The 26713-nt window shown below is 43.1% G+C and overlaps 1 protein-coding gene and 1 pseudogene across 1 annotated transcript in view; one reads left to right on the top strand and one right to left on the bottom strand.

Annotated features, from left to right (window-relative positions):
- The first annotated feature begins 6878 nt into the window (after positions 1 to 6878).
- The window catches only part of LOC115388169 (stabilin-1-like), a 140069-nt gene continuing 120234 nt past the window's right edge, over positions 6879 to 26713 (top strand). Inside the window, exons 1-13 of the mRNA XM_030091127.1 lie at positions 6879 to 7420; positions 10233 to 10366; positions 10490 to 10605; positions 11572 to 11657; positions 12517 to 12586; positions 12672 to 12767; positions 13084 to 13197; positions 14726 to 14913; positions 15002 to 15138; positions 15308 to 15435; positions 18007 to 18083; positions 19231 to 19353; positions 25972 to 26109. Coding sequence (XP_029946987.1) covers positions 7373 to 7420; positions 10233 to 10366; positions 10490 to 10605; positions 11572 to 11657; positions 12517 to 12586; positions 12672 to 12767; positions 13084 to 13197; positions 14726 to 14913; positions 15002 to 15138; positions 15308 to 15435; positions 18007 to 18083; positions 19231 to 19353; positions 25972 to 26109 — 1455 coding nt within the window. The 5' untranslated portion in view covers positions 6879 to 7372. The remainder of the gene's footprint in view (positions 7421 to 10232; positions 10367 to 10489; positions 10606 to 11571; positions 11658 to 12516; positions 12587 to 12671; positions 12768 to 13083; positions 13198 to 14725; positions 14914 to 15001; positions 15139 to 15307; positions 15436 to 18006; positions 18084 to 19230; positions 19354 to 25971; positions 26110 to 26713) is intronic.
- On the bottom strand, positions 20349 to 23172 carry LOC115388600 (zinc-binding protein A33-like; annotated as a pseudogene).

The following is a 26713-nucleotide window of genomic DNA, read 5'->3' as shown; positions in this document are numbered from 1 at the left end:
ACGTCTTAAAGCGCTTTCAGAGAAGAGATGAAGAAGCGAAACCTAGTGGCCGAGAGCCGTTTCTCATCTCAGTTTTCTTTGGTTTCAACAATTGGAGAAGTTTATTGAGTGAAACTGAGCCAAGGTCAACAGAGCAGTTTACCCGCCGGACTGTTTTCACCCTGTTTGCTCCTAAAACTGCTTCATCATGTCGTCTCTGCACGCTGTCACTTTGTTCCAACCACAGATCCTGTTTGCATCTAACCCACTTCTGCTGAACGATGAGCTTCTTTATTTTCCTTCTCATGAGGGCAGAGCGTCGTGTTGAAACTCTTTCCTGGAGATCAGTTGACTTGCTGGAAAACAGAGAGTGCCAGTCAGAGGTCAGAGCCTCGGTTCTGCTGATCAGACACTTCTGGGTACAGTATCTCTGCCCTCAGCCTGGAGGAGCGGCCCTGAAAAAAGGAAATGGACTGAACCTCACTGTGAGTGCTGCCGACTAGGGGTGTCCTCAGATAGTCGACGATTCGACGATTCGTTCGAAGGGGCCTGATTCGACTGCCAACCACGCAGTCGAAGCATCGAAAAAATGTGATTATTAAACGAGGACCATTCCATTACAGCTGTATGGGGGTGCTGAATGACTGATTTTACATAGAATTGCTTGGTTTTTTCCCCCAAATAAACATGATATAAAGCCTATTTGATATACATGTTAGCCTATCAAATATACTGTGGAAAAATTTACTTAACTTGTAGTTTTATTCAATATTCTATCTATTTAGTGTCTGTGAATCAACCACCATGGTGAGTGGCACAATCCCATTTTGCGCAGAGCTCCGTCACAGAGCAGCATCTCGGTGGTGATTTGGCTTAAAAGTCTTACAATGTCGGAAAAAAACAGAACTTCAGACCAAGTCAAAGATGATCCAAAAAAAGTCAAATGCAGATTGTGTCCTTTCATATCACTTCACAACAACATGGCTTTCCACATTAAACGGGTAAGTAGCCAGATAATTGGGCTAATAAAAGACAGTTCTGTTACTCAATTCTCATTTTTAATGCTGACTTTTATTTCGTTTAATTGTAATATTTTAGGTTATTATTATATTATTATTTTTATTTATCTAAAAGGCTAATTCTATTTAATTTAGTGTTTGTTTTTGCATGGATGTTGCGCTGCGAAACGGACCGACACAGTGCAATTAAGCCTTTCATTTAGTTTGAGCAGATAATGTGAGAAACTGTTTAGTCAAAAAATGTGAGCTTATCTGCAGAGATTATAGATACAAATAAATAACATGCTTTAGCCCGTTTGTTAGAAGTAGGTTTGGTTCTGGTCATTTGAACTATACTTCATTTGTTTGATGTTTAGAGTTACCGGCACTTTGTTCCAGTCTGTGTTTCAGTGTGTAGGAAAAAAAATAAGTGTTGTTTTACCTGCCTGCGCTGTTTTTTTTTGTTTTTTTTTTAATTATTTGTATTTTTTATTATTATTAGTGCAATCAGGGCCGGCTGTGGGTATAGGCGCCCCGACGCTCCGTGTGCTGTGTGAGCACCGCTCTGCATTGTGCTGCGCTGCTCCGACTCCCCGTGTAGACACGCTCTGCAGCGCCTCGCCCCCCCCCCCCCCCCCCCCGCGCGCTCCCCCCGCTCCGCCAAACAAGATGATAGATTCGACTATCAGTCGACTATTGGCAGAATCGGACGAATCAGATTCGACTATGGAAATTCTTAGTCGGGGACACCTCTACTGCCGACAGACAGGAAGCGCAGGAAGCTGAACAAGCTGAAAGGTGGTGTTGTGTTTTGTGCTGCAGAAGTGCTGATCAACAGCTGGAGAGAGCGGCTGCCGCGGGAAAAAGGTTTCCTGCTGGTCAGGACAGAGAGCCCCACAGCCTGTGTCAACGAGATGCTTCACGGACATTTAACTCACTATTTTCCCTTATAAATCCAACAAAGCCTAAAACATGGCTTCATATTTATCTCAATATTGGCAAATTAAAAACATCTGCCTCAAAAAAATCCAAACTAATAATTTTTCGTATTGAACCGTGAAGTTGTGAATGTGTTCAATCCGCTTGAGAGGTTTGATAATCTTATTTCGTCAGTCAAAATAAAACATGATGGATGGGAAGAGTATCCCTCTGACACCCCCAGTGAACATTCATTCATTTTCTACCCGTTTCTACTTTATCCCTTTCGGGGTCGCGGGTGGCTGGAGCCGATCCCAGCTGCTGTGGGCAAAGGCGGGGTACACCCTGGACAGGTCGCCAGTCTGTCACAGGGCTGACATATATAGACAAACAACCATTCATACCTAGGGGCAATTTAGGGTGATCAATTAATCTGCCATGCATGTTTTTGGACCGTGGGAGGAAGCCAGAGTACTGAAGATGAACCCACGCACACACAGGGAGAACATGCAAACTCCACACAGAAAGGCCCAGAGCCCCGGCCGGTATTTGAATCCAGGACCTTCTTGCTGTGAGGCAAGAGCGCTTAACCACTGCGCCACCGTGCAGCCCATCCTGGTGAACATATCCTGGATTATTTTTATCGCGAGTGGGATTGATATTCATACTTAAAGTAATGTAATCTGCAGACTTGACCAAACATCATAATTTTTCTCTCAAACATCAAAACCTCACTTGATTGAAGTGAGTTTGCACGTTTTATGTGAGGAGTTTGCACGTTTTATGTGAAACAGCGCCCCCTGCAGGCCTTGGGCGTAACACAGCTTAGTGAAAAACTCGTCCCTGTGGCTCGAGTGCACGGAAGAGGGGGACTCCGTCTTCGCTCGTTTAGAAGCGCTCAAGTAAGATTTAAGTTTCTTTTACCTGGTGGAGTCTGTGCTGGAGTTGTGGCAGTGCTCGAAGCCAGTCTTTTCTTACTTTCTGGAAGCTCCTGCTCAGTTGTTGCTCACTAAGTATCTGGCGGAGTAATGGCGGACATAATGAAACCTAACCAGCCGGAGCGCGCATTACGTCATTCCTTTCAAATTCTCCCCCAAAAAATGCTAGTGCCGGACCGGCACTGCAACTTTCAAGTGACAATTTAGCGCTGTTAGAGATACTTGTAATGAATATGTCAGGGCACATTGTACACATCATTAAAAATGTGTAACATATTTATGGTGGAAAATACTGTAAGTATTTTTAAGGTTGTAAAACTCCTTAATGCACCTTTAAATCCAAATTTGCCAAGTCTGTTGAATTAATTGTTTCATCATGGAAAGCTTTTTGTTTTGTTAAATCATATTTCAGTTTTCACCTTTATTGCTCAATTACAAGGTGTTATTTCCCAAAGGTACCTTAAATATGGCTTTATATATGCAGGAAACAGAGAATTAAAGCACATTTGCATGTATCCGATTAAATCTGGCGTAATTTAGATGAAATGCTATATAAAGTTTGCACCACATTTAGAAGAAAGTCATGTGACTCATTCATGAGAGATGAGAAGCCGCAGTAGTGTAGTGGTTTGTGCTCTGGTCTCATGGTGTGAGTTCAGGTTTTGCTGAGGGGTCTTACTTTGTGGAGTTTGCATGTTCTCCCTATGATTGCATGCATTTTCTCAGGATAGTCTTTCCCTATTATCTTTCTCTCCATCTCCTTTTTTTCTCTACCCTCCCTCTCTATTCTCTCTGTTTCTGTTTCTGTTATCCACTGGTGCATCTCATTAAACACATTATGAAAACACACATTCTTCAAAAAACTGTAATCGTGTTGCTTTACAAATAACTGCAAATTAAAAGTTACTATTTGCTAATAAATATAATTCATACAGTTAAAACACCTCTGAAATTTAAGGTTGTTGTTTGAGTTCTTAATAATGTGAGTCATTGCTGAGCAGCAGCAGTGTGTGTCTCCACTTACAGTTGCACCACTTACGGGAGGAAGATGCTCCATGACCTGGATGTTGGCGCTTTTTGACAGTAAACATCTTATTTATTGATAATAGGAACAAACAATTTAGATAAACAATGCAAAAAGCTCTTAGAAAGTAAATTCCCGTTATATGCTAATTATCTAATAAATCTAAGAATCTCTCCTGTTACTGTCAGGGGGAATGAGCTGGACCTAATTCAGTAAACATGACTTTAGTAAAATAGTAACTAATAGCTATCGGGCAGATTAAACTCAACCGCTGATAAAATCAACAAGCAAGGCACTAAACCTGGAGTGAGTGCAAGCAGACTTCTCTCTGTCCACTTCCTTCCTGGTATTGTTCTGTCTGGCCGTCATTTGACTTTTGACCACTTCTCCAGTCTGTTTGTGGAGTGCAGACGGGGTAAAACAGGAAAGAAGCGCCGCTGTTCCCTTTTGGGCCGCAGACGAGAAACTGTGTCAGCTGATGGGGGGGAGGTGGTGGTGGTGGTGGTGACGGGGAGGTTGGTGGTGGTGGGGGGGGGGGGGGGGGGGGGGGGGGGTGCGCGCGTCCACATCTCACAGCCACACCGGAACAACCAGGAGCGAAAATCCGGCCTGGACTTCCTGCCAGGAAGAGCAGAGACTTCTCACAAATCCCTGGTTCTCCTCGGACGTGTGAAGCTCGCAGGAAGACAATCCGACAGAGAGGAGAGGAGAGAGCACCGACTGCAGGAGAGACGGAGGAAAAGTCAGGGCGACTGTGTTAGAGCTGGGATTTCTGGCTCTTTGAAGGGAGCCGGCTCCCAAAGAGCCGTTCATTAGAAAGAGCCGTTCAAAAGACTGGCTCCCTGACGAACGTCGCGTGACTCTATTAGAGACATTACCCTCTTAGTGTAGAGGCAATCTGTTACTTTCTGACAACTGACACGGTTACTGTCAGTTATGAGTTGCTATCTGGTGCTTTAATTTGTTTAATGACAGATTTAAGAGATGTTTTTTTTTTTCTGATACACATTACATTGTGGCTCACCTTGCACGTTGTCCCCAGAAAAGAGCTTCAAAATGCTGCTACGTGTCCTTGAACTGAGCATTGTGTGTGTGTGTGTGTGTGTGTGTGTGTGTGTGTGTGTGTGTGTGTGTGTGTGTGTGTGTGTGTTCCATTGCTAAAACCTCTGATAAAGCGATAAATACAGTGTTACAATTTAACTGGTTTCCTTGTTACCTGGTGACTGACTTCCTTTAGCACTTCCTGCTGCTGCTGCTAGTAGCAGCAGATGTTGAAATCAGACTCATAAAAGGTCGGACACGGCTTTTTGTCTGGTTTTTAGCATATATCAGCAACAAGGGACGAGAAAGAAACCCAGTCACCAATTAATAAGGAAACCAGTTATTCCAAAACACCGGCTCAGCTCCGGTTTCGAGACACCCCTCCTCCGCTAGTTAGCTGCTGCGTTCAGGTGACTGGAGCGAGCAGCGGAAAACTGAAACCCGGTCGTTCACATGAAGGCAGCGTGACAGCTGGACTCAGGAGACACTAAGGAGACACGTGAAGGACGCATGGACAGTTTGTACAAAGGAACGGCTCTCAGACAGCTGTGAACCGGCTCTCGTCGTTCACTTAAAAGAGCCGTTCAAACGAACGGCTCGTTCATTGAACGTCACAGCACTAGACTGTGTGAAAACATTCCAAGTGAAGAAAGGAGGAATAAACTGCAGCTCTGTGTTCGCATTCCTTCCCTCTGTCAGGCCATTTTATAAGAATCATGCAGAAGACTCTCTGGACACTTCAAAAGCTCACAGACAATCAAGAATCTGCTTTCAGAAAACCAATGCATGCACAGGGAGAACATGCAAACTGCACAGAACTGTTTGTTTATGTTGTGGGAGTCAGAGTCCAGTGGAACAGTCCAAAAGCAGGAAGTACAGGACTGGTGGACTGGTCCTTCAACAGCAACTGGGAAACAAGTGGGAAAAACACATAACGTCACAGGACTGGGCTGAATGTTACTGCACGAGAAGTGAAATTAGTAAACAGCACGCAACTTATTTCATAAGAGACAAGGCCTCAACCCCACACGGCTGAGTTTTTTTTTCAGGAAGCATGTCTGGAGTCAAACCTTACAACACATCAAACATGCAGATCTGTGGAGAAAACCAGAAGGAAGCAGTTTTCCATTCTGTCACAGTACGACCAACTTATATTTATCAGTTAACTTCAAACACATGCATTTATGCTGTGGGAGTATAGCTGGAGACAACCAAAGCATGCTCAGGGAGAACGTGCAAACCAAGGATTGGCTGTCAGGATGTGGTTCACAGAAAAGAAGATCAGAATTGAAATAATTATAAAAGCTTACAAGTGAGAAGAAAAGAAAATGAGTGTTTTTGCTTTTTAGTGGAGATTTCAGTCCCTGTTTGAGCAGGTCACCTTGGAAAATGTTAGTTTTGTTCTCCGTGGGTGTTGAAGCCAAACACAGTGCTTCTCCATGTTTTCCCATGATTGGGAACAAACTTGTCTCCACTTTATCTAAATACTTTCAGCTCTAAGTCACCATTTCTTTATCTGGATCTTCTTTCAAGAGAAAGTAACAGAAATGCATCATTTTGTTTCATGATTTGATTATTTGTGGGAAACTTCATAAGTGAGGATGAAAATGACAAATTACAGCTGCCTGTTGTTCTCTGAACAAAAATATCAGTTTTTAAATTTCACATACTGTTAAAACAGCTGATTTAGTTCTTTTTCTGCCTCATTCCTCTTAATTCAGTTCCAGCTGAGCAGAAGTGGTCTGGAAGCCTCAAAACCTCAAATCTGAAGCTCTGCAGGTCAAACATGCATTCATACAACAACTGAAGTTTTATCCTAAATCTGCACAGCATATGTACATGTTTCTGGTTGAAAACCAGTGTTTTTGGCTTCCTGCGTCCCGGCAGCTCCGCCGCTGCCCCTCAGGAAGCAGCACAAGGAGCAGATGACCTCTTCTGGGAGGGTCCTGCTCTGCCAGTTTCTGTTGTTCTTTCTCTCGCTTCCTAGATTAGAGAGGAAAAGCTGTGACGCCAGCCTCTGCGGCTCCTTTCTGCCTCGCTGGACACTGAGCCGAGAGTTCATTTATCAGCTCCAACTCGTTGGTTATTTCCTAAGAAACAGATTCAAAAAAGAGACCAGTAATTCTGCTGGTAATCCTCCTAAAAGCCGGGATCCTGTAGGTTTTCTGTGCTCACTGTTTTCTAAGTTCCTGGAGTTGTGCGTCTGTTAATCAGCAGGTTGAGTTCAGTTTTCCTTGACATAAAAACTGCCGAAATATCTGTTTTCTTTGTGCTGTAATAGTTCTGTTCTCGCTGCAGAGGATGCTCTGTGTGTTTTTTCCTGTAGTCAGTGCCATAGGTTACCTTTGAGGTCCAACATTTGACATAAGAATACAAAAGGTTAGGTTCTACTTTTGCGAGCACTCAGTGGGCTGCCTGTGGAGGACACTGAGCTGGAGGGGTCGCTTCCCTCCCTGGACGTAAACCTGAGAGCCATGCTGCTGCTGCTGCTGCTGATCTGCCTGCAGACTTCACTGCAACAGGTAACACACCTCCAACTCACACCAGGTTCCTCTGAACCCGGGGCTCTGCAGCCTTTATGACCAAAAGAGACAGTTTACCGACCTTCTGTCAAGTCAAGTTGTTCTGGAGTCATAAAGCACATTTAACCAGTAACATGAGGGGAATGCAGCTCAGGAGGTTTCATACATAGTTTTGATGTTCATATAAAAACTCGATCTTACGATGCATTTACGAATTGTTAACTACAGTTCATCATTGTGAACATTTTATTACATTTAATCTATTTTTGTACCTGATATTAACAATTTTGTTCCTCTTTTCAAGCTTTTTTGTTGACAATTTTGTAATTTTAGCTATTTGAGCAATTCTACCTCTTTTTAAACAGTTTTGTATGCTTTTTTCCTACACATTTAATTTTCTTATGTTAGAAATTGGACACATTTCAGGTTTTTTAAGCCGTTCTATCATTTCTTATCCCCTATTTTTTTTTGGTTTTAGCTTTTTTTCCCAATTTTACTTGCACCTTTTTTGAATCCCTTTTGAACCAAGAGTGACTAATCATATAATAATTTAAAAATAAGTTAACCGTTCATTCACGTTTCATGTTGTGAAGGCTTCATGGAGCCGCTGCAGACGGACTAAAGAGCCATGTGTGGCTCCAGAGCTGCAGGTTGCAGACAACTGTCCTCACCTCTTCAAGATACCTCTCTCATTATTCTAATCTTTACTGAATATTTGACTTCACATGATCACTTTGCGTTACTAAAGGTTTGAGCATCATGTGAAAACTGGAAATCTAAATGTTGCACTTTCAGGAAGTTACTGGACTGAGTGTAAAATGAGTGCTACAGAGTGAGTCTGCACTGTGACGTAATGATGCTGAACATGCAATGTTCACTGATGTTTTAAGTACTGAATTCATGCGGTGAAACGGTTGAACTGCCACTAAACGGTGACTGACGGGGGGATCTGATTCGCTGAACTGACATTTGAAGGTGCTGCATGAGGGATGAAGGCTGCAGCGGCGAACAACCTGGGACTCCTGCATCACGGTGAAAATATCTTTTAGAATCTGGGCACGGCCAGCTTTAAGAGCATGAGTTTGCAGTTTGTGGCCTGGCGTTGTGGTTCTCCTCTCGCAGTTTGTGGTTAATTCTTGGAACAATCCGCAAAAATCACTTCAGCTTCAATATTTTATCTCCCTGATAAAATGAATTCAAAACTCTTTTAATAAATTGTTGGAAAGTGGAATTTCTTTTCTTGAATTTGACCTGAATGTTGTTGCTTTAATATAACTTTGTTCCAGGGCGCCTTGGTGCAGCGTGTACTGCTGCTTTTTGTCGACCGGGACACTTTGACCCTCCGATCGGGCGAAGCGGGACGAGAGATAACTGGATCCTGAAGGAAACAATCTGTTATTCACGTGTTGCAGCGGTTTGTCCAGGACTCTGCTGCTGTGGCGTTGTTCGAATCTTCCTGGCTCCAGCTGACACTGGCAGATCTGAACTGCAGCACCGGGCCACTAAACATCCTCTTTTACCAGAGACCTGAAGTTCTCACATCCTGTCTCGGGCGTCTGAGCTCAATTTGACAAATTCTTGAAAATGTTTGCTGCTTGGTCTGCATGTGTGTGTTGGTGTGTAATTATGAATGAGCTCTCTGAGCTCATGGATACAGAGGAGCTTTAAGAGTCATTCAGAAAAAGTTTTTTGATAGACCGACGCAACCAGAGGAAGCTGTAAATGAGGCAGAGACAATTAAAGCTACAGGTAGGTTCCCTGGGGGTCTCTCTGAAGATGCCTCTCTATCAGGATATAATTCAACAAATGTGCTTTTTTTCTAAAAATCAAAATGCAGTCACTCTACTTTTTCAGAGGATGAAACCTTTTGAGATATTAGCACATTAGTTTAATTTTTATGAAATCTAACCAACATAGATTTCAGCTCATCTTTTCTGACATAAAGAGACACTAAAACTGTTTAAATGGTTCAAAGGCAAAAAGGTTTATAAAGAGCACACAAAGAGCCCCATCTCCCTGCTCATTTAGTCAGTTATTAGCAGCCAAGTTTTGTTGAAAAGATGAAATCTCAGTGACCCTGGAAGTGTTTTATGCCATAAAAACTTTAAAGAATTCCACCAAGACTGAGCTAATGAGTTTCGTGCTTGCAGTGCCAACATTAAAGACTCCAGCAGCAACACAGAATGTCCACATGTGACCTTCATAAAATGTCAAAAGAGATATTTACAATTTTGAGTGAAACTATCTGATAGTTTTAACTGTTTTAGGTCCAGACTAAACAGAACAGCCGTATCCTGTGAGTGACGGATCAGTGACGCAGCAGCAGTCACAGTCTGAAACAAGAAGAGCGTCAGATCTATACTATGAGGGTGATTATAAGTCATGTAACACACTGTTTTACCGGAATGCTCTTGTTTCTAAGATTATAATGTGCTGTTTTATCTACTACTACTACAGTACTGAAGACAGTATTTGAAATACTCTAGAGTGAAGCTTTTTTGATGATCAATCTGTTGGAGAATTAGATTCCAGATCTTTCTCTGGAGTTGGACATTCCGATGAAACACACAATCAAATCATTTACTGGACTTTTGGTTTCATCAAAGTTGAGGACTAGCTTTTTATTTTGGGGGTATTTCAATGTATTTTACACCATGAAGCATTGTGAAACATGGTATCACCTTCAGATGGTACATTATTTTTAAGCTGCAGGACTCTCTCCTGCAGCTCCGCCTATATTAAGATTCTTTGCTAAAGGATCTGTGTCTAAACCTCAGTCGGTGATGGAAATCCCACCTCTCCTCCTCCTCAGGACCTTCCGGCCGGTCGATGTGACACCCTCAAGCAGAAGAATGTGTACACCACCTGCACCTCCTGGGCTGCTTTCGCCATCAGCCACTGCCCCCCCGGATTCAGCAAAGTGAAAGGCAGCGCCGGTTACTGCACGTCCGTACCAAAGCACACACACATGCAAAGCTTTCATTTGTGAATGCGGTTGACTCTGAGCTCGGTGTGTAAACGTGAGGCTTGAGGAGGTTTGTTCAGCTGGTTTCTCGCCGTGTGCTGCAGCTATGTGGTGAAGATCGGTGGCAAGGAGCACAAGATGTCGGGCCTTCGGCCACACTGCAGGAAGAGCTACATGTATCCGATGTGCTGCCCACAGCACTGGGGACCACTGTGTCTACGTAAGACACACACACACACACACACACACACACACACACACACACACACGCACACATTGTGTCAAAGGTCAGGAAATTTGTTTACCCCCACTGAATTTTTTCTCTATTTTTTCTTGCCAATAACTCTTCATACCATTAGAAAGCAGCTGACTATGTGAGTCCAAACCATTAAAGAAAAAATTCTAAAGCGAGCTGAAATATTCCATTGTAAGTTTAATTATGTTTAATCGGATAACAGTGGCCAACTTGTGTGTAAACATTGCCGTGGCTTTGATTTCAGTGAGATGTTGTGTTGAAGCAGCGATAGTTGTTAGGAGTGAGACAGAAAAACATGTTCACAGCTAAAATCAGAACGGAAACTATTCAGAGTGCACTAACCTTCAGCCATTGTGCTTTGTTTGATAAGGATTTCTGCATCTGCTATATTAGTGCAGATGAAGAAAACAAAGTTTACTGGGGACAGACCATTAAGTGAGACGGTCACGGGTTCAGATCCTGACCACTGCTGTCCCTGTGGAGTTTGTACGTGTGTGTTTGTTGTGAGGTTCACTGGTTAGCCCAAATTGGCGTGTGTTTATTTGGGAAAGCGTGGAAGTCACAGCCGGAACATAAAAGTCCAGCCCTGTACATGATTAACAACTTTAACTGTTCAAAACAACAAACCTGCAAGGTCTGAAAATATGATTGAAATGGAAAAATCACCCCTTTTTTTTTTTTTTTTTTTAGAAAAAACAAAACAAAGTAAATTGTCAGCTCTTAATTACTTGTCATCAATTGAATGTCAGTTTTAAATGATCAAGAATGTGACAACACTGCTCTCATTGTGTTTAACCTGCTATAGACCAAGTGTGTGTGTGTGTGTGTGTGTGTGTGTGTGTGTGTGTGTGTGTGTGTGTGTGTGTGTGTGTGTGTGTGTGTGTGTGTGTGTGTGTGTGTGTGTGTGTGTGTGTGTGTGCGTGCGCACAGCGTGCCCCAGCTGGTCAGGGAAGACCTGTAACTTCAGAGGAACCTGTGAGGATGGAGACCAAAACAACGGGACCTGTGTGTGTGAGGTGAGCGCTCCATCGGATGGATTTCTGTTTTTACAGAAGAACTGACAGCTTGACTGAAAGCGATACTTCAACATTTTGGCAAATTGGCCCATTTTGCGCAATTCCTTAGTCATTTCGAACAGCATACTTACTTTTTTTTTTGTGAGGGCGAGCTATTGTTTATCCAGAGGTGAGTCGAGGAGGTTTTCAGGACGGACACAATGGAAGTGGGCGGTATTTTTGGTTCCCCTCGTCAAACTCATCAAATACACAATCCAACAACCCCAAAACACTTTGGTAGACACGTTATAATCTGCACAATCACTACGCTGTGGAACACCGACAAATAATATTGTAGCGTTACGACATTGAAGCAAATACTGGGAACTACTTTTTCTTTTGAGATCACTACGCCCAGATGCCATGTTTAGTAAGTAGTTCCAACTTAGCAATTTTTGCAAAAATGACTCAATCTCATAATTTTGCATTAATATTTCACAGCGTAGTGAATGTGTGGATTATAACGTGTCCACCAAAGTGTTTTGGGGTTGTTGGATTGTGTATTTGATGAGTTTGACGAAGGGGAACAAAAATACCATCCACTTCCATTGTGTCCATCCAGCAAACCTCCTCGACTCACCTCTGGATAAACAAGAGCTCACCCTCACAAAAAAAGTAAGTATGCTGTTCGAAATGACTAAGGAATTGCGCTAAATGGGCCAATTTGCCAAAATGTTGAAGTATCCCTTTAACATGGAGCGAAACCTTTAATTAACCTGATGGCAGGGTCAAAGAACTCCAGCTTCATGTAGATACAGATACTTCCATCCGTCCAACGAATGTAGAACATTGTCCAATAGAGTTATTTCTTTCTTTTCAGGAAAATTTCTCCGGTTTTTCCTGTCATGAGTGTAAAAATCCAAATTCTTATGGAGAAAATTGTGATAAAGGTAAGTTCTTTCACTTTCTTGCGCCATGCCACAGACATGGGCAACAAATCTGCACAGTGATTTATTTTGCTTGTGCGTCACACAGAGTGCGATTGCGTGCACGGAGTGTGTAATAAGGGCCCGGATGGTGACGGTCAGTGTTTGTGTCAGCCGCCGTACACCGGGAAACGCTGTGATCAAGGTAGGACCACAACATGCTGTATCACACAGGTTTACATTCTGTTTTAAATGACATTAAAATGAATTAGATTATTTGATGTGGATTGTAAGAAAGAATCACAACACAATACCTAAAAGATCTCCCTTAAAGAATATTTATACAATTTTTGAAGCCAAATATGAAATTCTTTAGTAAGAGTATCTTTATTGAAAATGCTCTCTGATTGACAGATTATGTGATTATGAGAGATTTCTTTCTCCAGTTTTTCCACTAAAACAGTAAAAGGTTTCATTTTGTGCTGATTTGTGAGCGACTGGTGTGTTTCTGTGTTTCACAGTGAGCAGCCGGTGCAGTAGCTGCACTCAATACTCGTACTGTAAAGGAGAAGGAGACGACGCCTACTGCGAGTGTCTGCCAGGATACAGGAAGTTATCAAGGAACACGTGCACAAGTAAACCCAAATTCAGTCCAACGTGTTCTTTTACTGTGTTCGCTGAAGTTATTATCTGTGGCTAGAAACGCTGCTGTTCTTGACCGGGACTGTCTTGTAAAAGAGACATTTGATTACAGTGAGCTTGTATTCAGAGCCTGAAGATGAGGAGATTCTGTGGAAAATGTTCTGGGAATAGTCGGTGCAGGATTGTGTCGTCTTGCTGAATAATTTATTTGAACAACTCTGAACATGTCACAAGCAGGAAGTGGATCAAGAAACATCGGCTTTTTGAATTTACATTAAAATCATAGACTTGAGCATGTGACTTGATAATGTACTTGCTTTTGCTGTTGTAGGTATTTATTTTAATCTTGTGCTTGCGTATTTCCCCGAAAATGTTACAGATTTAACTCCAAGCTTTGATTTATCAGCATAGCTAAATGTCTTCAGATTCAGCTGCTGGTTGCTTTTTGACTCTGAGAAAGCAAATTACCAAGGCTGGTAGCGAGTTTCCAGTAGATGAAGTGGATTTCTCAACACTAATGGAAATAATCTAAGAAGATTTGTGCCTTTCTCTCATTTCTCATTTTCTGTGAGCAATAAACACTAAAAGTGTGTCTGACATGCTGATGTGATGAACGGCACCGACTTTGGAGTCATTAGTGGATAAGGATGGCTGCTGAGGAGGTTCCTGGGTACAGTGAGGGACGGCATGCAGGTGATTAGAGTGAGGAAAGAGCATGGAATTATTTACTGTGTCAACACCTAACAGGAAACTACCAAAAGAATTTATATTATGATTTAAAAAAAAGCAACCCTAACTCTTTGTGTTTTTCTCACATTTCATAAGAACCTAAACATTCGGTTTGTCTTTTGCTCTCCATACCACGTTCAAGAGGACAGTCGTGCTATAATACATTCTCATGCAAATACAGTCTGCTTGCAGTTTGCATGTGTGATTTTACTATGAAGAACAGCTTGAATGATATCATGGTCAAACAGTATTCAGGTGAGGGTTTTGACTCTGCAGTCTGCTGGAAGCTCATTGACAATGGAGTGATTAACCGGAGCTCTGAGCCCTGCAAGGACAATAAATGTGGAATTGGACGAGTTGGTGGAGGAAGTTCTCACATCTGTCAGTCTCAGTGTTATGTCGAATCTGCTACTCTTAAAACATTTCTTGAGAACATCTCAGTTTTCTTTGGAATTTCTACAATTTGCTTGGTAGCTTGGCGGACCGGATTGGAGCCTCTTACAAGCTGGTTTTGGCCCACGGCCCCTATGTTTGACACCCCTGATCTCGAGGATGATTGTTCTCAAAATCTCAAAAGCGAAAATATGGTATTATGAAAAAAGAAGGTGCAAACAGAAGTTGTGGTGCGGCAGCTGAGGAAGTGCTTCTCGCCAGGGTGCCAGCAGCGTGTCTGCTGACGGCTGAACTGGTTTCCTTTTCAACACATTCAGAATAAATGCAGTCATAAGTAGTTCCCAGATGATGTAAATCATCTCAGGAGCTGAACATCAACCGATGTGTTTCCCTGCTCAGGAGTTTGTTCGCAGAAGGACTGCGACGTCAACGCCCAATGCTCCTCACAGGGGTCAAAGGTCGTCTGCACATGTAAGCCAGACTACGAGGGAGACGGCAAGGTCTGCGTCCCCCGAAACCCCTGCTCAGAAAACAATGGAGGATGTCCAGTTAATTCCACTGTTTGTGTGCTTGATGGACCCAACAAGGTGAGCAGGCCGAACAGAGTCGAGTTAAGGAACCTGGAAGTAATCAGAGTATGAATACGCTCTCTTTGTGTCTCTGCCCGCCACTCAGTCCATCTGTAAGTGTATGTTCGGCATGTCCCCCATTGGTGGCGATCCGAAGTCTGGCTGCCGGCTGGTTTCCGCCTGCTTTTCGGACACCTGTCACCCCACAGCGACCTGTCAGACCGGAGTGGACGGACAGCCCAGGTCAAACGTCGAGTCCGCTTCTGTCTCCGCTGCGTCTAAAACAGAACTAGAAAAAGAGAATCAGAGCGTGTGACTTTTCACAGAACCACACAGCCCTGTCTGTTTTCCTGTGCATGTTCCTGTGAGACTTTGTTTGCATCGTCGTGTTGTTCGTAATGTTTCCTCTCAGGTGCGTCTGCGGAGAGAGTCAGATCGGCGACGACTATCGCTGCTACGATAACCTGATGGACCGTCTCCTCCAGCTGGAACTGAGCGGCGACCACAGAGATAACATGACCCTGGCTGTCTCTCTGTTTGGTAAGAAAATCAAAAACACCAATCTGAAGTAGTCATATTGCCAATTCCCACAAGCAATTTAAAGTCACCAGTTAGCCTCAAGTTAATTATGAAGCAGACAATTTTAAAGTCAGTTCATCCTTTCATAATCCACTCAGCTACTAGACTGCAAATTCAGTTAGAATCCTTAATTAGAAACTGTCTCAATTCTGAATTTATTGGAATTACTCATCAGATTCTCCAGACGTTTAGACTCATCAGCCCTGCCCGTTCTTCATGTTCATGATACATTTCCCACCTAAAGCCATTCATGTGATTTACTCTCGACCTCAAGCAAGCACAACAGCTGGTATGAAGTCTGGCAAGACTGGGATTTTAGGTTATTCCTTGATGGCCTGAAGAGGGATCATATCGTCCCTGCTTAGGAATGCAGTCGCCGATTGTAAATGCGCCACTCAACAGCCACCTTTAGCACTTCTTTTCACTTGTAAATGCAGCCGATACTGTTCAGCTTGTTGGTTCATGCATACCTCTCATTGGGGAGGGGGACGCTTGAATAGAGCTAGGACGTACTTAGGGCTTCCCTCCTGAGTATGGCAGAGAAGATTATTTTATAAATGCAATGATTTTGTAAGTCATTACAAATTGGGATGTAACTCCAAGGGATTGATACCGCAAACTCCAATGTTTGGAGTTCCTTTGTTGCAAACTGCATTTCAGCGTACAATCCAAGCAGACACAGCAACATAGAAGAACAGCATGTGGCCTGAAGACTAAATGTTCGCTAAGTCTTGGACGAGGTTTGGGTTTCATTCTTGTTGAATCCTATACTGCTGAAGGAGAGTCAACACATGAAGCAAGACAAAGGATCAAAACTCGCCTTCAAAGCTTCCTGTTTCATCAGTATCCAGATGCTTCTTGCCATTCAAGCGTGCACAATTGAGCACGCAAAGGAACCAGAGGAGGATTGGTTCATGGGTATCCCCGAACTAAAGGCTTTCATTCCAATCGTCATCTGGCGAGGGGTGAGAAAAGTTCCATCATTGTCTGACAACTGGTCAGAGCTGTATGGAAACAAATGGATCATGGCAACAATGTCTAGAGACCGCTTCAAAAACATCATGCGTCAGCTATGCATTGATAGCAAGAGCACCCGGGCTGAGCGACTGCAGACAGACAAGTTTCAAAAATTTCTGAATTGTGGGAATCATTTCGAAAGAACTTCGTCACATTCTTCAGACCTGGTCGTCACATCACAATCGATGAACAGCTCTACCCATCAAAGACACATTGCCCTTTTCTGCAGTACATTGCAACAAAACCGTATAAGTTTGGCATCAAGTTTTGGGTGGCTTGCGTACCTGAAATCAAATTACATCTGCAACGTCTTTCCGTATGTGGCCAAAGAACCCGGTCATCCCAAAGAAGAGAGACTTTCTGAGAGTGTGGTGATGAAGTTGATGGAACCATTTCTGGACCAGGGCAGAACTGTCACAACGGACAATTTTTTTACATCACTCTCCCTTGCAAAAAGGTTGCGCAGCCAGAAAATTACCATTCTTGGGACACTCAATAAGATTTACAGAGAAATTCCCCCTTCTGCTCGAATGATAAACAGCAATGATTTCTGCACCAAGGTGTTTTCCACAACTGACACCACTCTGATAGTGTATGCAGCCAGCCTGAAGAAGATGGTCTACTTGTTGAGCAGTATGCACAGTGTGATTCATACTGAGAACAGCCGCAAAAAAAAGCCAAGCACCATCACCCAGTACAATGCCACCAAATATGGTGTCGATGCCATGGAACAAATGGTGCGGGCATACAGCGCACTGGCAGTAATACGGAGATAGCCCGTCACTGTGTTCTATAACATGGTTGACATGGCAGCCCTGAATGAGCAACTGGTCAGTGTAAATGGTTTAGCTGCACGCAGGGGCTACGAATATGCAACACAATGGGCTTGTTTGTAAAACAATGAAGGCAGCTAGCGGGCTGAGATGAGTGGGAGGCTAACACATTATGATCACAACGAGCGACTGGTCAGACCACATTCCATGGCGTGGAGATCGGATGAGCCTCTTCAGCTCGGATCAAATCATACCACGTCAGCCTTTCTGGTGTTTTTAAAAGGTTACCTCAGCAGTCTTTACTGCACACGAACGGTGAGACGTCTGATATGAAAACAGACGCTGTGTTTGAGTTTCCCCTGAAAAGCATAATCCGTCTGACCAGATGAAATAACCGTGCACTTTGAGGCACATGGGGAAGAGGGCCGTAATCCTCATAATAATAAACATTCACTCATTAGCTCCATGATTCTGCTGTTTTAATTCACCCTTCATTCACACTCGCACATTTGGCGTCACCCTGAAACTGACCAGATATCATGTAAATACGCAATAATGTGAGAACGTCTGGTTTTGTTTACATGAGAACAGACAAAAGAATAATGTCTTCACCACAAGTAAAGAAAGACACATGCTGCTTTTTCACCTGTTGGTATTAAATACTTGGAGATTCTCTGTGACGCCTGGCGTTTGGTTTGTGTGCGTGCGTGCGTGTGTGCGTGTGTGTGTGTGTGTATTTCAGAGAACGGCTGTTATGATCTACTGCGTCACAGCGGATCTCTCACAGTCTTCCTCCCTCTCGTGTCAAGTCTCCCCAACGTAAGTGGTCTTTATCGGCCGCTTTAGTGCTGCTCAGCGCAGAAACGTAGGTTTCAGTTCTCTCTGTGAAATAAACCCACTTTATCTCTGCTATCTGGTACTTCGGTATCCTAACATCCTAACTTTCATTTGTCCATCTAATTGAATGAATTAATGAATTCGCAGACTTCTGCAACTTTCATGACCTTTATAAAGCAAATGTTTTTTAAATTCTTATTTGTGTGTCAATTTTCATCAAGTGAAATTCATTTAAAACATGTTCAACCTTTGAGCTTATCAAGTTATATAATTGTTTTGGCTGTACATCCAAAACATGCCTCTTAACCTGTATTTATGAAGATAATATGAAGATAATTACAATTAGACATTTTATCATTTGAAACAGTTTATCACATTTCATGTTTTTGTAGTTTTTTTTTTTGTTTAATCTAATTTACCTTCTAATTTTAGCAAATTTGTCTGTTTTTCACTTTTAAACAGTTTTTGATATTTTAGCTTTTTTTGCATTTTTAACCTTTAGCCGTTTTTGGTACTTTCAGCAGAACTTTTTTTTTTATTGTTTTTGTCCACATATCAAACATACCAATAAGCCATCATGGCCATTATAATATTGAACTTTAACGTTAAATTTAACTTTAGTTTTAAATGCTGTAACTGGTAATTGAACCACCACAAAGCAACTCTAACAACTAAACCAAAAACAGTCACCGCTTATCTAAACCTTAACAGTGAGAACTGACTTGAACCAGAACTCTGGCTTATATATACACACACATGCACAAGCACATGCACACTGAGCTTGTTCTAGAAACACAGAGCACTAGAGACAGATGGTCAAACTAGAGCAAACTGGAGTATAAAGCCTCTGGAAACCAACACTCACGTCTTGATGGCAAGATTGAACGTAACCATAGAAACCTGAGCTGCAAACTTAACGTTCTCAGATATATATTCTACAAACAATAGGTGATGAAACAAAGGTTTCCAGGTCGATGTTCAAGGGACGGCTGAACCTGAGCATTTTGAACCTGCAGTTAACTGGTCGTGTTACTGAGGGAAAAGTCCAAAAAGTCATGAGTGAAGGTTGTGGGTGAGAATCCTGAGCTGGTGGCCTGTTCTGTACCACTCTCCCACACTGTGTCTGCAGGGTGTGAATCTGGAAGTACTGTGTAAAAACCACATAATCCTGGGTCAACGTCGTTACGCAGACCTGACAGGAAAAGCCTACCAAATGTACGGAGGAGGCAGGCTGAGGACCAAAGAACTCCAGGTAAGACGCTGCTTCCAAACTCCTGAAACAACACGGGCCGCGCAGACAGTTCATCCGCAACGTGCCGCAACTCTCCTCTCCTACTGAAGCATACTGGCATCAACACTGGAAATTGGGGCTGTCAAAAGATTACATTTTTAAATCATGATTAATGGCATTATTTCCATAGTATTATAGACGATTAAACACGTTTTGAATGGCATTTTTTTCAATTCTGTTGTTTTGAACTTGAAGGCAGTTTTCAGCGTTTGGGGATTTCCTGCAGTGACGGATTTCTTACCAGAGTGTCTTGATTGCGAATCAGAGAAAGGATTTCCCTGTTGGATTTTCTTTCAAAATAAAGTGCCATGTAGACCGTCTTAATACAATGTGAATGTTAATAACACTGTTTTCAAACTGAAAAAAGCCCTTAGCCTAATTCTGTAATTAATCATGATTTTTGAAAATTAATCTTCAGTCATCCCTACATTAATTAATCACGACTAATGCGATTAAATCTGACAGCCCTACTTGAAATATAATGTGCTTGTTTAAATACTGTATAATGAGGACATGTAGAAACAATATGATATAGCAGAGAAAACAGAGTATAAAAAAAGCAGATTATCTCCACTGCACTCGGGAGAATTCCCTGAACACTTTCAGATCTTTAATCCGATCAGATCTAAACTCATAAAGTGCTCAAACACACAGCAATAACTGGCTCTGTTTGGAGACTGGACGCTGATCCTCCAGCCAATCGAACGGTTACTACGGCACCTCCGTTCCTGTGTTCAACTCTGGCTTCTGGGGCGCAGTTGGTCGTCTCTCAGTCAGAAGGTTTCAGGTTCAATCGCCAAAATTTTGGTGCAGATCGAGCACCTGGCATGGCAGCCTTACCGATGGTGTGTGACTTGGTGAATGTGACTGGAATTAATCGGTGGAAAAGTGATTGATAAGTGAACTCCTGTTAGTGAGTGACTGCAGTGGTTTATAAAGACGCAATGTGTTACTTTTTTTTTTTTATTGTCCCACAACTGAAGCCATCAATTACAAAGAAAAAAAACTTTTCTTCTGTTTTTTTTTTGACAGATTTGAGAACATGACTGTTGCTTATTGACATCTCACTTTAAAATAATCTGCATTATCCAAATAAATGAAGCATACACTCAACAACATACGATCATTTTTGGTAATTCTATTTTTACATCGAACTCTCAATCAAGAACGCAGCAAAAATCTTCTGATTATTCTAAAAATACCTCCTTTGTTAAACAATCACTTTAGTTTAGATGCGAAAACTCTAAACCAGCTCTAAACCTTTTATGACAACAGAATTACATAACTCCCTGTCCGACCTGCTTCCATTCAAAACATTTATAGTAATAATATTCACACTTAAATGCCATCTTTTTTTTTTAAAATCTGAAATCACCTTTCAGTGCCGTCAGTAAACCTTTATCACGTCTCACTTTATTTTCAAACTCTCATCCCACCTCAGTAATAAAGCTGCTTCAAAGAAGACTCATGGTGCGTTCACACCGGATACGTCGCAAGCGTCACGGGCGGCGCTTTTCTATGCAAAGTCTATGGTGGACGAGCGTCGTGGGGCGGCGCTTCAGGAGCGTCAGGAGCATTGACTTTTCAAGCGTTTAGAGCGTTTCGAGCGTCTGACGCCCAGGACGCGTGTCCCTGGCGTCAGGGATGTCGTGAGCGTCACTTTTTGAGAGTTGGGAAAACTGAACTTTCGACGCGCTGCCGCTGGGCGTCAACCAATCAGAGACGATCCCTCCGGTGCTACGTCACTACGTTTCACGTCAGGACCAGGAGTCCGGAAAAGAAAGACAGCGATGGAAGACAAGTTGATTGTGGCTGTGTGCGCTCGTCCTGAGCTTTATGACACGTCGTCAGACCACTACAGAGACAAGAATAGAAAGGATAGGGTTAGCTAACTAACAAATAAAGCCAAGCCACTCTCCCAATGCGATTCCGCCATAGCTGGAAACAGAAATCACAGCCTCCCGTTCAGCCTCCTGTAAACTGGCGAGCGTCGTGAGCTTTGTGACCACCTGGTGTCAAGCGTCGTGCTTGAAGCATCACAAGCGTCAGCTTCGAGGCGTCCCAAGCGTCGACGAAGCCCACGATGCATCCGGCATGAACGCAGCATCAGTCTTTCTCTTCATTTACTCAGCTACACACACTCCACAGTCACAGACACCTTCGCCGGCAGAATCTTCAGTGGCTGTGGGCTTTCAGTGTAAATGTAGGGAAACACTGTGTCGGAGAACTTGTGCATGAAGGTGTGTAAGTGTGTTTCAGTGTCGCTGTTCCAGAATGACAACTTTCCACGACCAAAGTCCAGATGAACTCTGACCTTCTCCAGCTTGGTCTTGACTGTCAGATGTTTCTCTACATCCGACGAAGAGAATGCCGTCAGTTTGCCGTCAGAGAACAGAATCTTCCAAAGTCTCGGCTGCAGGCGTCCGTTTGGCCCCGTTTGGTCTCCCAGCACGCCCAGTTCCCAGTCCTTGTTGTTTCCGACGTAAATTTCCCAGGAGTGACTTCCGGAATTGAAGCCTTGGGAGCCGAGGACGGAGCAGGAGTATTTGGTCCTCTCTGGGTTTGCCGGAAGCTTCTGTTGCTTCACGGCTTTCACGATCCTCAGATCTGCGGACACTTTGAGTTCCGGGTCGGCCGTGTTCGGGTCCAGAATCACGGGAGCCCAGGAGACCACCTGCTTCATCTTTTTCCAGATGTTGAAGGCCAGGTTACCCACATGGTTGACCTCGTCGATCAGAACCCCAGAGATCAGCTTTGGATCTTGCAGATGGGGAAGCTGCTGGACTCTCTCCACTGCAGCCTTGTAATTGTTCAGGAATGGGACGTCTTCAGCTCTCCGTTTCTGTGGCTCTGATAACATCTGACAGAACTGAAATGTTTCTGCTCAGAACTTGAATCTTTCCTTTCAGCAACTGATTCTTCTGCTCCTGTTTGTCTCTCAGAGCAGCGATCCTGGTCTCCTCTTCCTCTTGGAGAAACTGATGGAGCTTCTTGAACTGCTCCTTGATGTGTTCCTCTGTCTGCTGAGCCTGGGCCACCATGTGCTTTGCTGTTTGATCGTATTTCTCTTTGAATTCTTCAAAAAGAGCCAGTTTCTCTTGCAGAGGCGTGAGTTCAATCTGGAGCTTCACTCTGTGATCCTGTGCGGCCTCGTCGATGGGTCTGAACTCATGCTGTTTGTGCATCTTTGACTCTCGACAGACGAGACAAACCGGTTGCTGATGGTCCAGGCAGAAGAGTCGGAGCTTTTCAGAGTGCAGTTTGCACAGACCTGCTGACTCTCTCTGCTCGCTGCCCGGTAAGAAGGCCTCACACAGGTTCCTCAGGGCCAAGTTATTCGGGGGGTCGCTCTTTGAGGATTTCCTCTTACAACATGGACACTCGCGCTCCTTTTTCCCCTGCCACCATTTCTGTATGCAAATTTTACAGAAGCTGTGGCTGCAGGACAGCACCACGGGGTTCCTGTAGATCCCAGTGCAGATCGGGCAGCAGAGGTCCTCCTCGGAGATGGAATGCATTTTCTCCCACAGCCAAAAGAAAACTGGCAGCAGAGTCAGGCAGTCGAGAGAGTTCTTCTAAAGTTACTTTCACTTTCAGTCAGGGCTCGCTCAGATCTTATCTTGGAGTCTGCAGGCAGGTTAAAGTGCAAGTTTTACACTCACAAAATGCTCCCAGTGTTTTCAGCTTTCCTACCTGCAGATGCTTTTGTTCGGTTCTTGCAGTATTTTTGGTGTAAGAGTGAATCTTCTCACCGTGTGTCACCTGCTCGGAAATAAGCTGTTTTCCTGTTTCACAGTGTTAAGTCATAGAGTGGGTGGAGCAGTGGGTGGAGCCCTGTGACGATGTTTCTGTTTCATGTGGATCAAGTGAGACACGGTTCAAATCCAGTATGGATATATGTGTGTGTGTGTGTATATCTATCTATCTATCTATATATATATATGTGTATATATATATATATATATATATATATATATATATATATATATATATATATATATATATATATATATTAGGGGTGGGACTCGATTAAAAAAATTAATCTAATTAATTAGGGCCTTTGTAATTAATTAATCTCAATTAATCGCATATCGATATTTGACCCGAGATCAGTGAGAACCTTTCTTTTTCAAATGGATTTTGGTATAGTGAATCAATATAGTGATACATGAGCTTAAGCAACAAAACACTGTTCATTTTTTCAGCAAGGAAGGAGGAATTTAACCAAGACAAATAAACCAATACACATTGATTAGTGCAACTTTTGTTGGGCTGGGCGAGGGTCCTTGAAGTAGTCGGAGTGACGTCCTCTTCAACTCTAGCTGTATGCCAGGCTTGCGTGTTGGTCGCTGCTGCGACATGCTTAGCATTCAGTTGATATAGCAGGCTCGATGTGCTGCGATGGTATGCAAATTCTTTGCTGCACAATGTGCATACAGCTTTGGTTTTATCCACGCTGCCATCCGCTGGCTTTTTAAATCTAAATTTTCTGTGCATGAGACCAAGTAGTGCGCTGTCGTCAGGAGCAGTGTTGCCAACTCCCCAGTAAGGAAAGTCACTATTGGCTGTCCTAAAAGTCGCCAGAAGTCAGATGAGGTCGTTACCTAATTTGCAATTTGCATGTAATTGTAATGGACGCTGTAGGAGAGAGGAATAACGTCATGGGAGAAGCAAAATGTGAGTTAAAAAAACACCCTAAATATGTTTAGAACTGCAAATGAATTTTCTTCTGTTTATTCTTGGTTTGTCAGCAAGTGAGCAGTGGCGTATTTGCGCACACGCGATTCATTTGAAGTGTGGAGGAGTGGTGTGGGTCTCCTCTCTGCTCTGACTGCAGCAGGGGGCGCTGCGTGAGACTGGCCGCCTGTGAGTGCTTTGGGACGGGGGAGGGGCTCACGCAGCACCCGCAGCTCATTGAGGACAGCAGCTGCAGAACGAGACGTCTTGTCACGTCTCCAGAGCACCAGAAAAAATTGCTAAATTTGTTGCTAGTGGCTTTTGACAAAAAAAAAAGTCGCCAGGAGGCTTTGAAAAGTCACCAGATTTAACGAGAAACTCACCAAGTCGGGAGCTGTTCCGTTGTTGTGTCACAGCGAAATATGTCCGGGTGAAACTCGTCCGGTGACAAACGTTCCGCGACAATTTGCGATAATTTTTTTATCGCGTTAAAATTTCTGTAATTAATTAATCGTAACTAACGCGTTAAAGTCACAGCCTTAATATATATATATATATATATATATATGTGTGTGTGTGTGTGTGTGTATATATATATGAAGGCAAACTGCAGCCAATCCTTTTCTCAGAGTCAGATATGCAGTACAGTATGAGCTCCTTCCAAGTAATGCCAGTATCATTATTTGCTTCAAAATCTACATTTTTATGTTCTCTCTGTGCATGCATGTGAGGAAAACCAGTCGCCATTAGTGTGTATTGATATACGTGTATGTCCGTCTCTCTGTGTTTGCCATGTGATGGACGTTCCCAGCATTAATGCATGCATTCAGGGCTAACTGGTGACTGAGTTACGTGTCAGTGTGTGGATGTGAGTGAGCATGTGGGTGTCCAGCTGTTTCTCCTGTGATGGACGTGTGACCTGTTGCCATCAGCCCTGCTCATCCTGGACATCCTGTCTCCACATCAAATATCGACTTTCTCCATATGGTGCAATGTCCTTGAGCCAAAGCGGCTCCCACTGGATGGACACAGTGGCGCCTCAGCCGGTGTGTGAGTGAACCAGTTGAACCAGTGGGGCTGAGCTGCAGACGCTGGACAGCTGTAAATACTTTGGGGTCACGCTCTCACGTGACCTCTCCTGGTCACTTCAGGTGATCATCTTCTCCTCACTGCCATGAGGTTCTCTTTGAAGAGGCCCAAAGGCGAAGACTGAGGATGAAGAGGAGTTTCTTTCCTCAGGCTGTCCGCATGTCAAACACAAAACATAAAACAAAATACAACACAAACAGAATCTGTACTGCATATCTTCTGTCTTACTCTAGATATTTCATATTTGTTTTATTCCTCTCTCTTCCATAGATATGTATGTATGTATGGAAACTTTATATTTTAGCCATTACACACTGTATGACTTTATGTGATCTAGAAAAATCTTGAATATTTGTTTTTCGTGTTTTAGTTTCATGTCATGTCCTTTACATTGCCTCTCTGTGGGATGTTTTCATGCTCACTGTTTCCTCATAGCTTCTGTTCATCTGTGCTCCCTCTCTGATGTTTGCTTCAGTGTTTCTCCCTGTGTCTCATCAAACCCTTCCTCCTGAAGTGTAAGAGCTCAGTTTGAGTTGGTTTTTATTGTCCTGTCAGATTTCCCAGTGTACTCACCATTTTGAATGAGGACCACCTTCAGTTCAGCCTGGTTTGGGTTCATCTCTTTTCTGACAAGTCATTAATGTTTTTATTTGGTAACCTCATCATGGAACATGCTTGAACATCAAAACAATGGATATGAAGATCGATTCTTGTTCATACATTTAAAGAGGGCTTTAAGAGGGGGGCTGTTCAAAAAGTTGCATCAAGCAGTTCAGTGATTTGCCAATCATGTGTTTTGTGGTCTCATTGTAGAAGTTTATCCTGCTGGGAAACCCCAGCCGAGTGTACACCGTCATCCAGAAGGATCTGCCTGCAGCCAATGGGGTCATCCACATTATCGACAAAGTGATCATCGACCGATTCTCAGACAAGTCCACTCGTGATGAACGGGTGAGTTAAAAGGGTCACTCAGCTGAATATCGACCCCAGAGATTAGATTATAAAAGCGTTCAGCAGGAGATCAGGGCTTTCTTTCTAAGAGGGAGTTTTTTGCATTTACTTTCTGAGAAGGAATGATGAAAAACAAACATTCGAAGGGTGAAATTCATAATTTATGCCAAACACACATTTCAGTTCCTTTTTTTTTTTTTGGGGTGTACCAGAGAACAGTTCACATCATAAAGAAATCACTTGTGTTACAAATAATAGCAGACTATGAGGTTTTCATAGCCAGTGGATCTCCACTGCCATTAATACCCGATAGTATGATGAAAATTGGGAAACCTGGCATTCAATGTCTTAACGCTCAAATATCCTAAACGTTGGTTGTGTTAATGGATCTGAATGGACCGGTTTCACTGAGATCCTTCAGATGAAGCGTGCTCAATGTATGTTGATGCAAATAGATACATAAAGATACAGAAGGAAGCAGGATGATGTACTGTTTCCATGTTCATTTGCTTGTGGACAGGATAGAATGAGCACAGAGCCGCCACCAGCACAGATACAGAATTTAACATCTTTGTATTAAGTCATTGGATATAAATTTGAACTT

The sequence above is a fragment of the Salarias fasciatus genome, chromosome 5 (assembly GCF_902148845.1).
Source record: "Salarias fasciatus chromosome 5, fSalaFa1.1, whole genome shotgun sequence".
Lineage (NCBI taxonomy): Eukaryota > Metazoa > Chordata > Actinopteri > Blenniiformes > Blenniidae > Salarias > Salarias fasciatus.
Note: the sequence above shows the minus strand (reverse complement) of the source record. Positions and strands in the feature narration are given on the sequence as shown.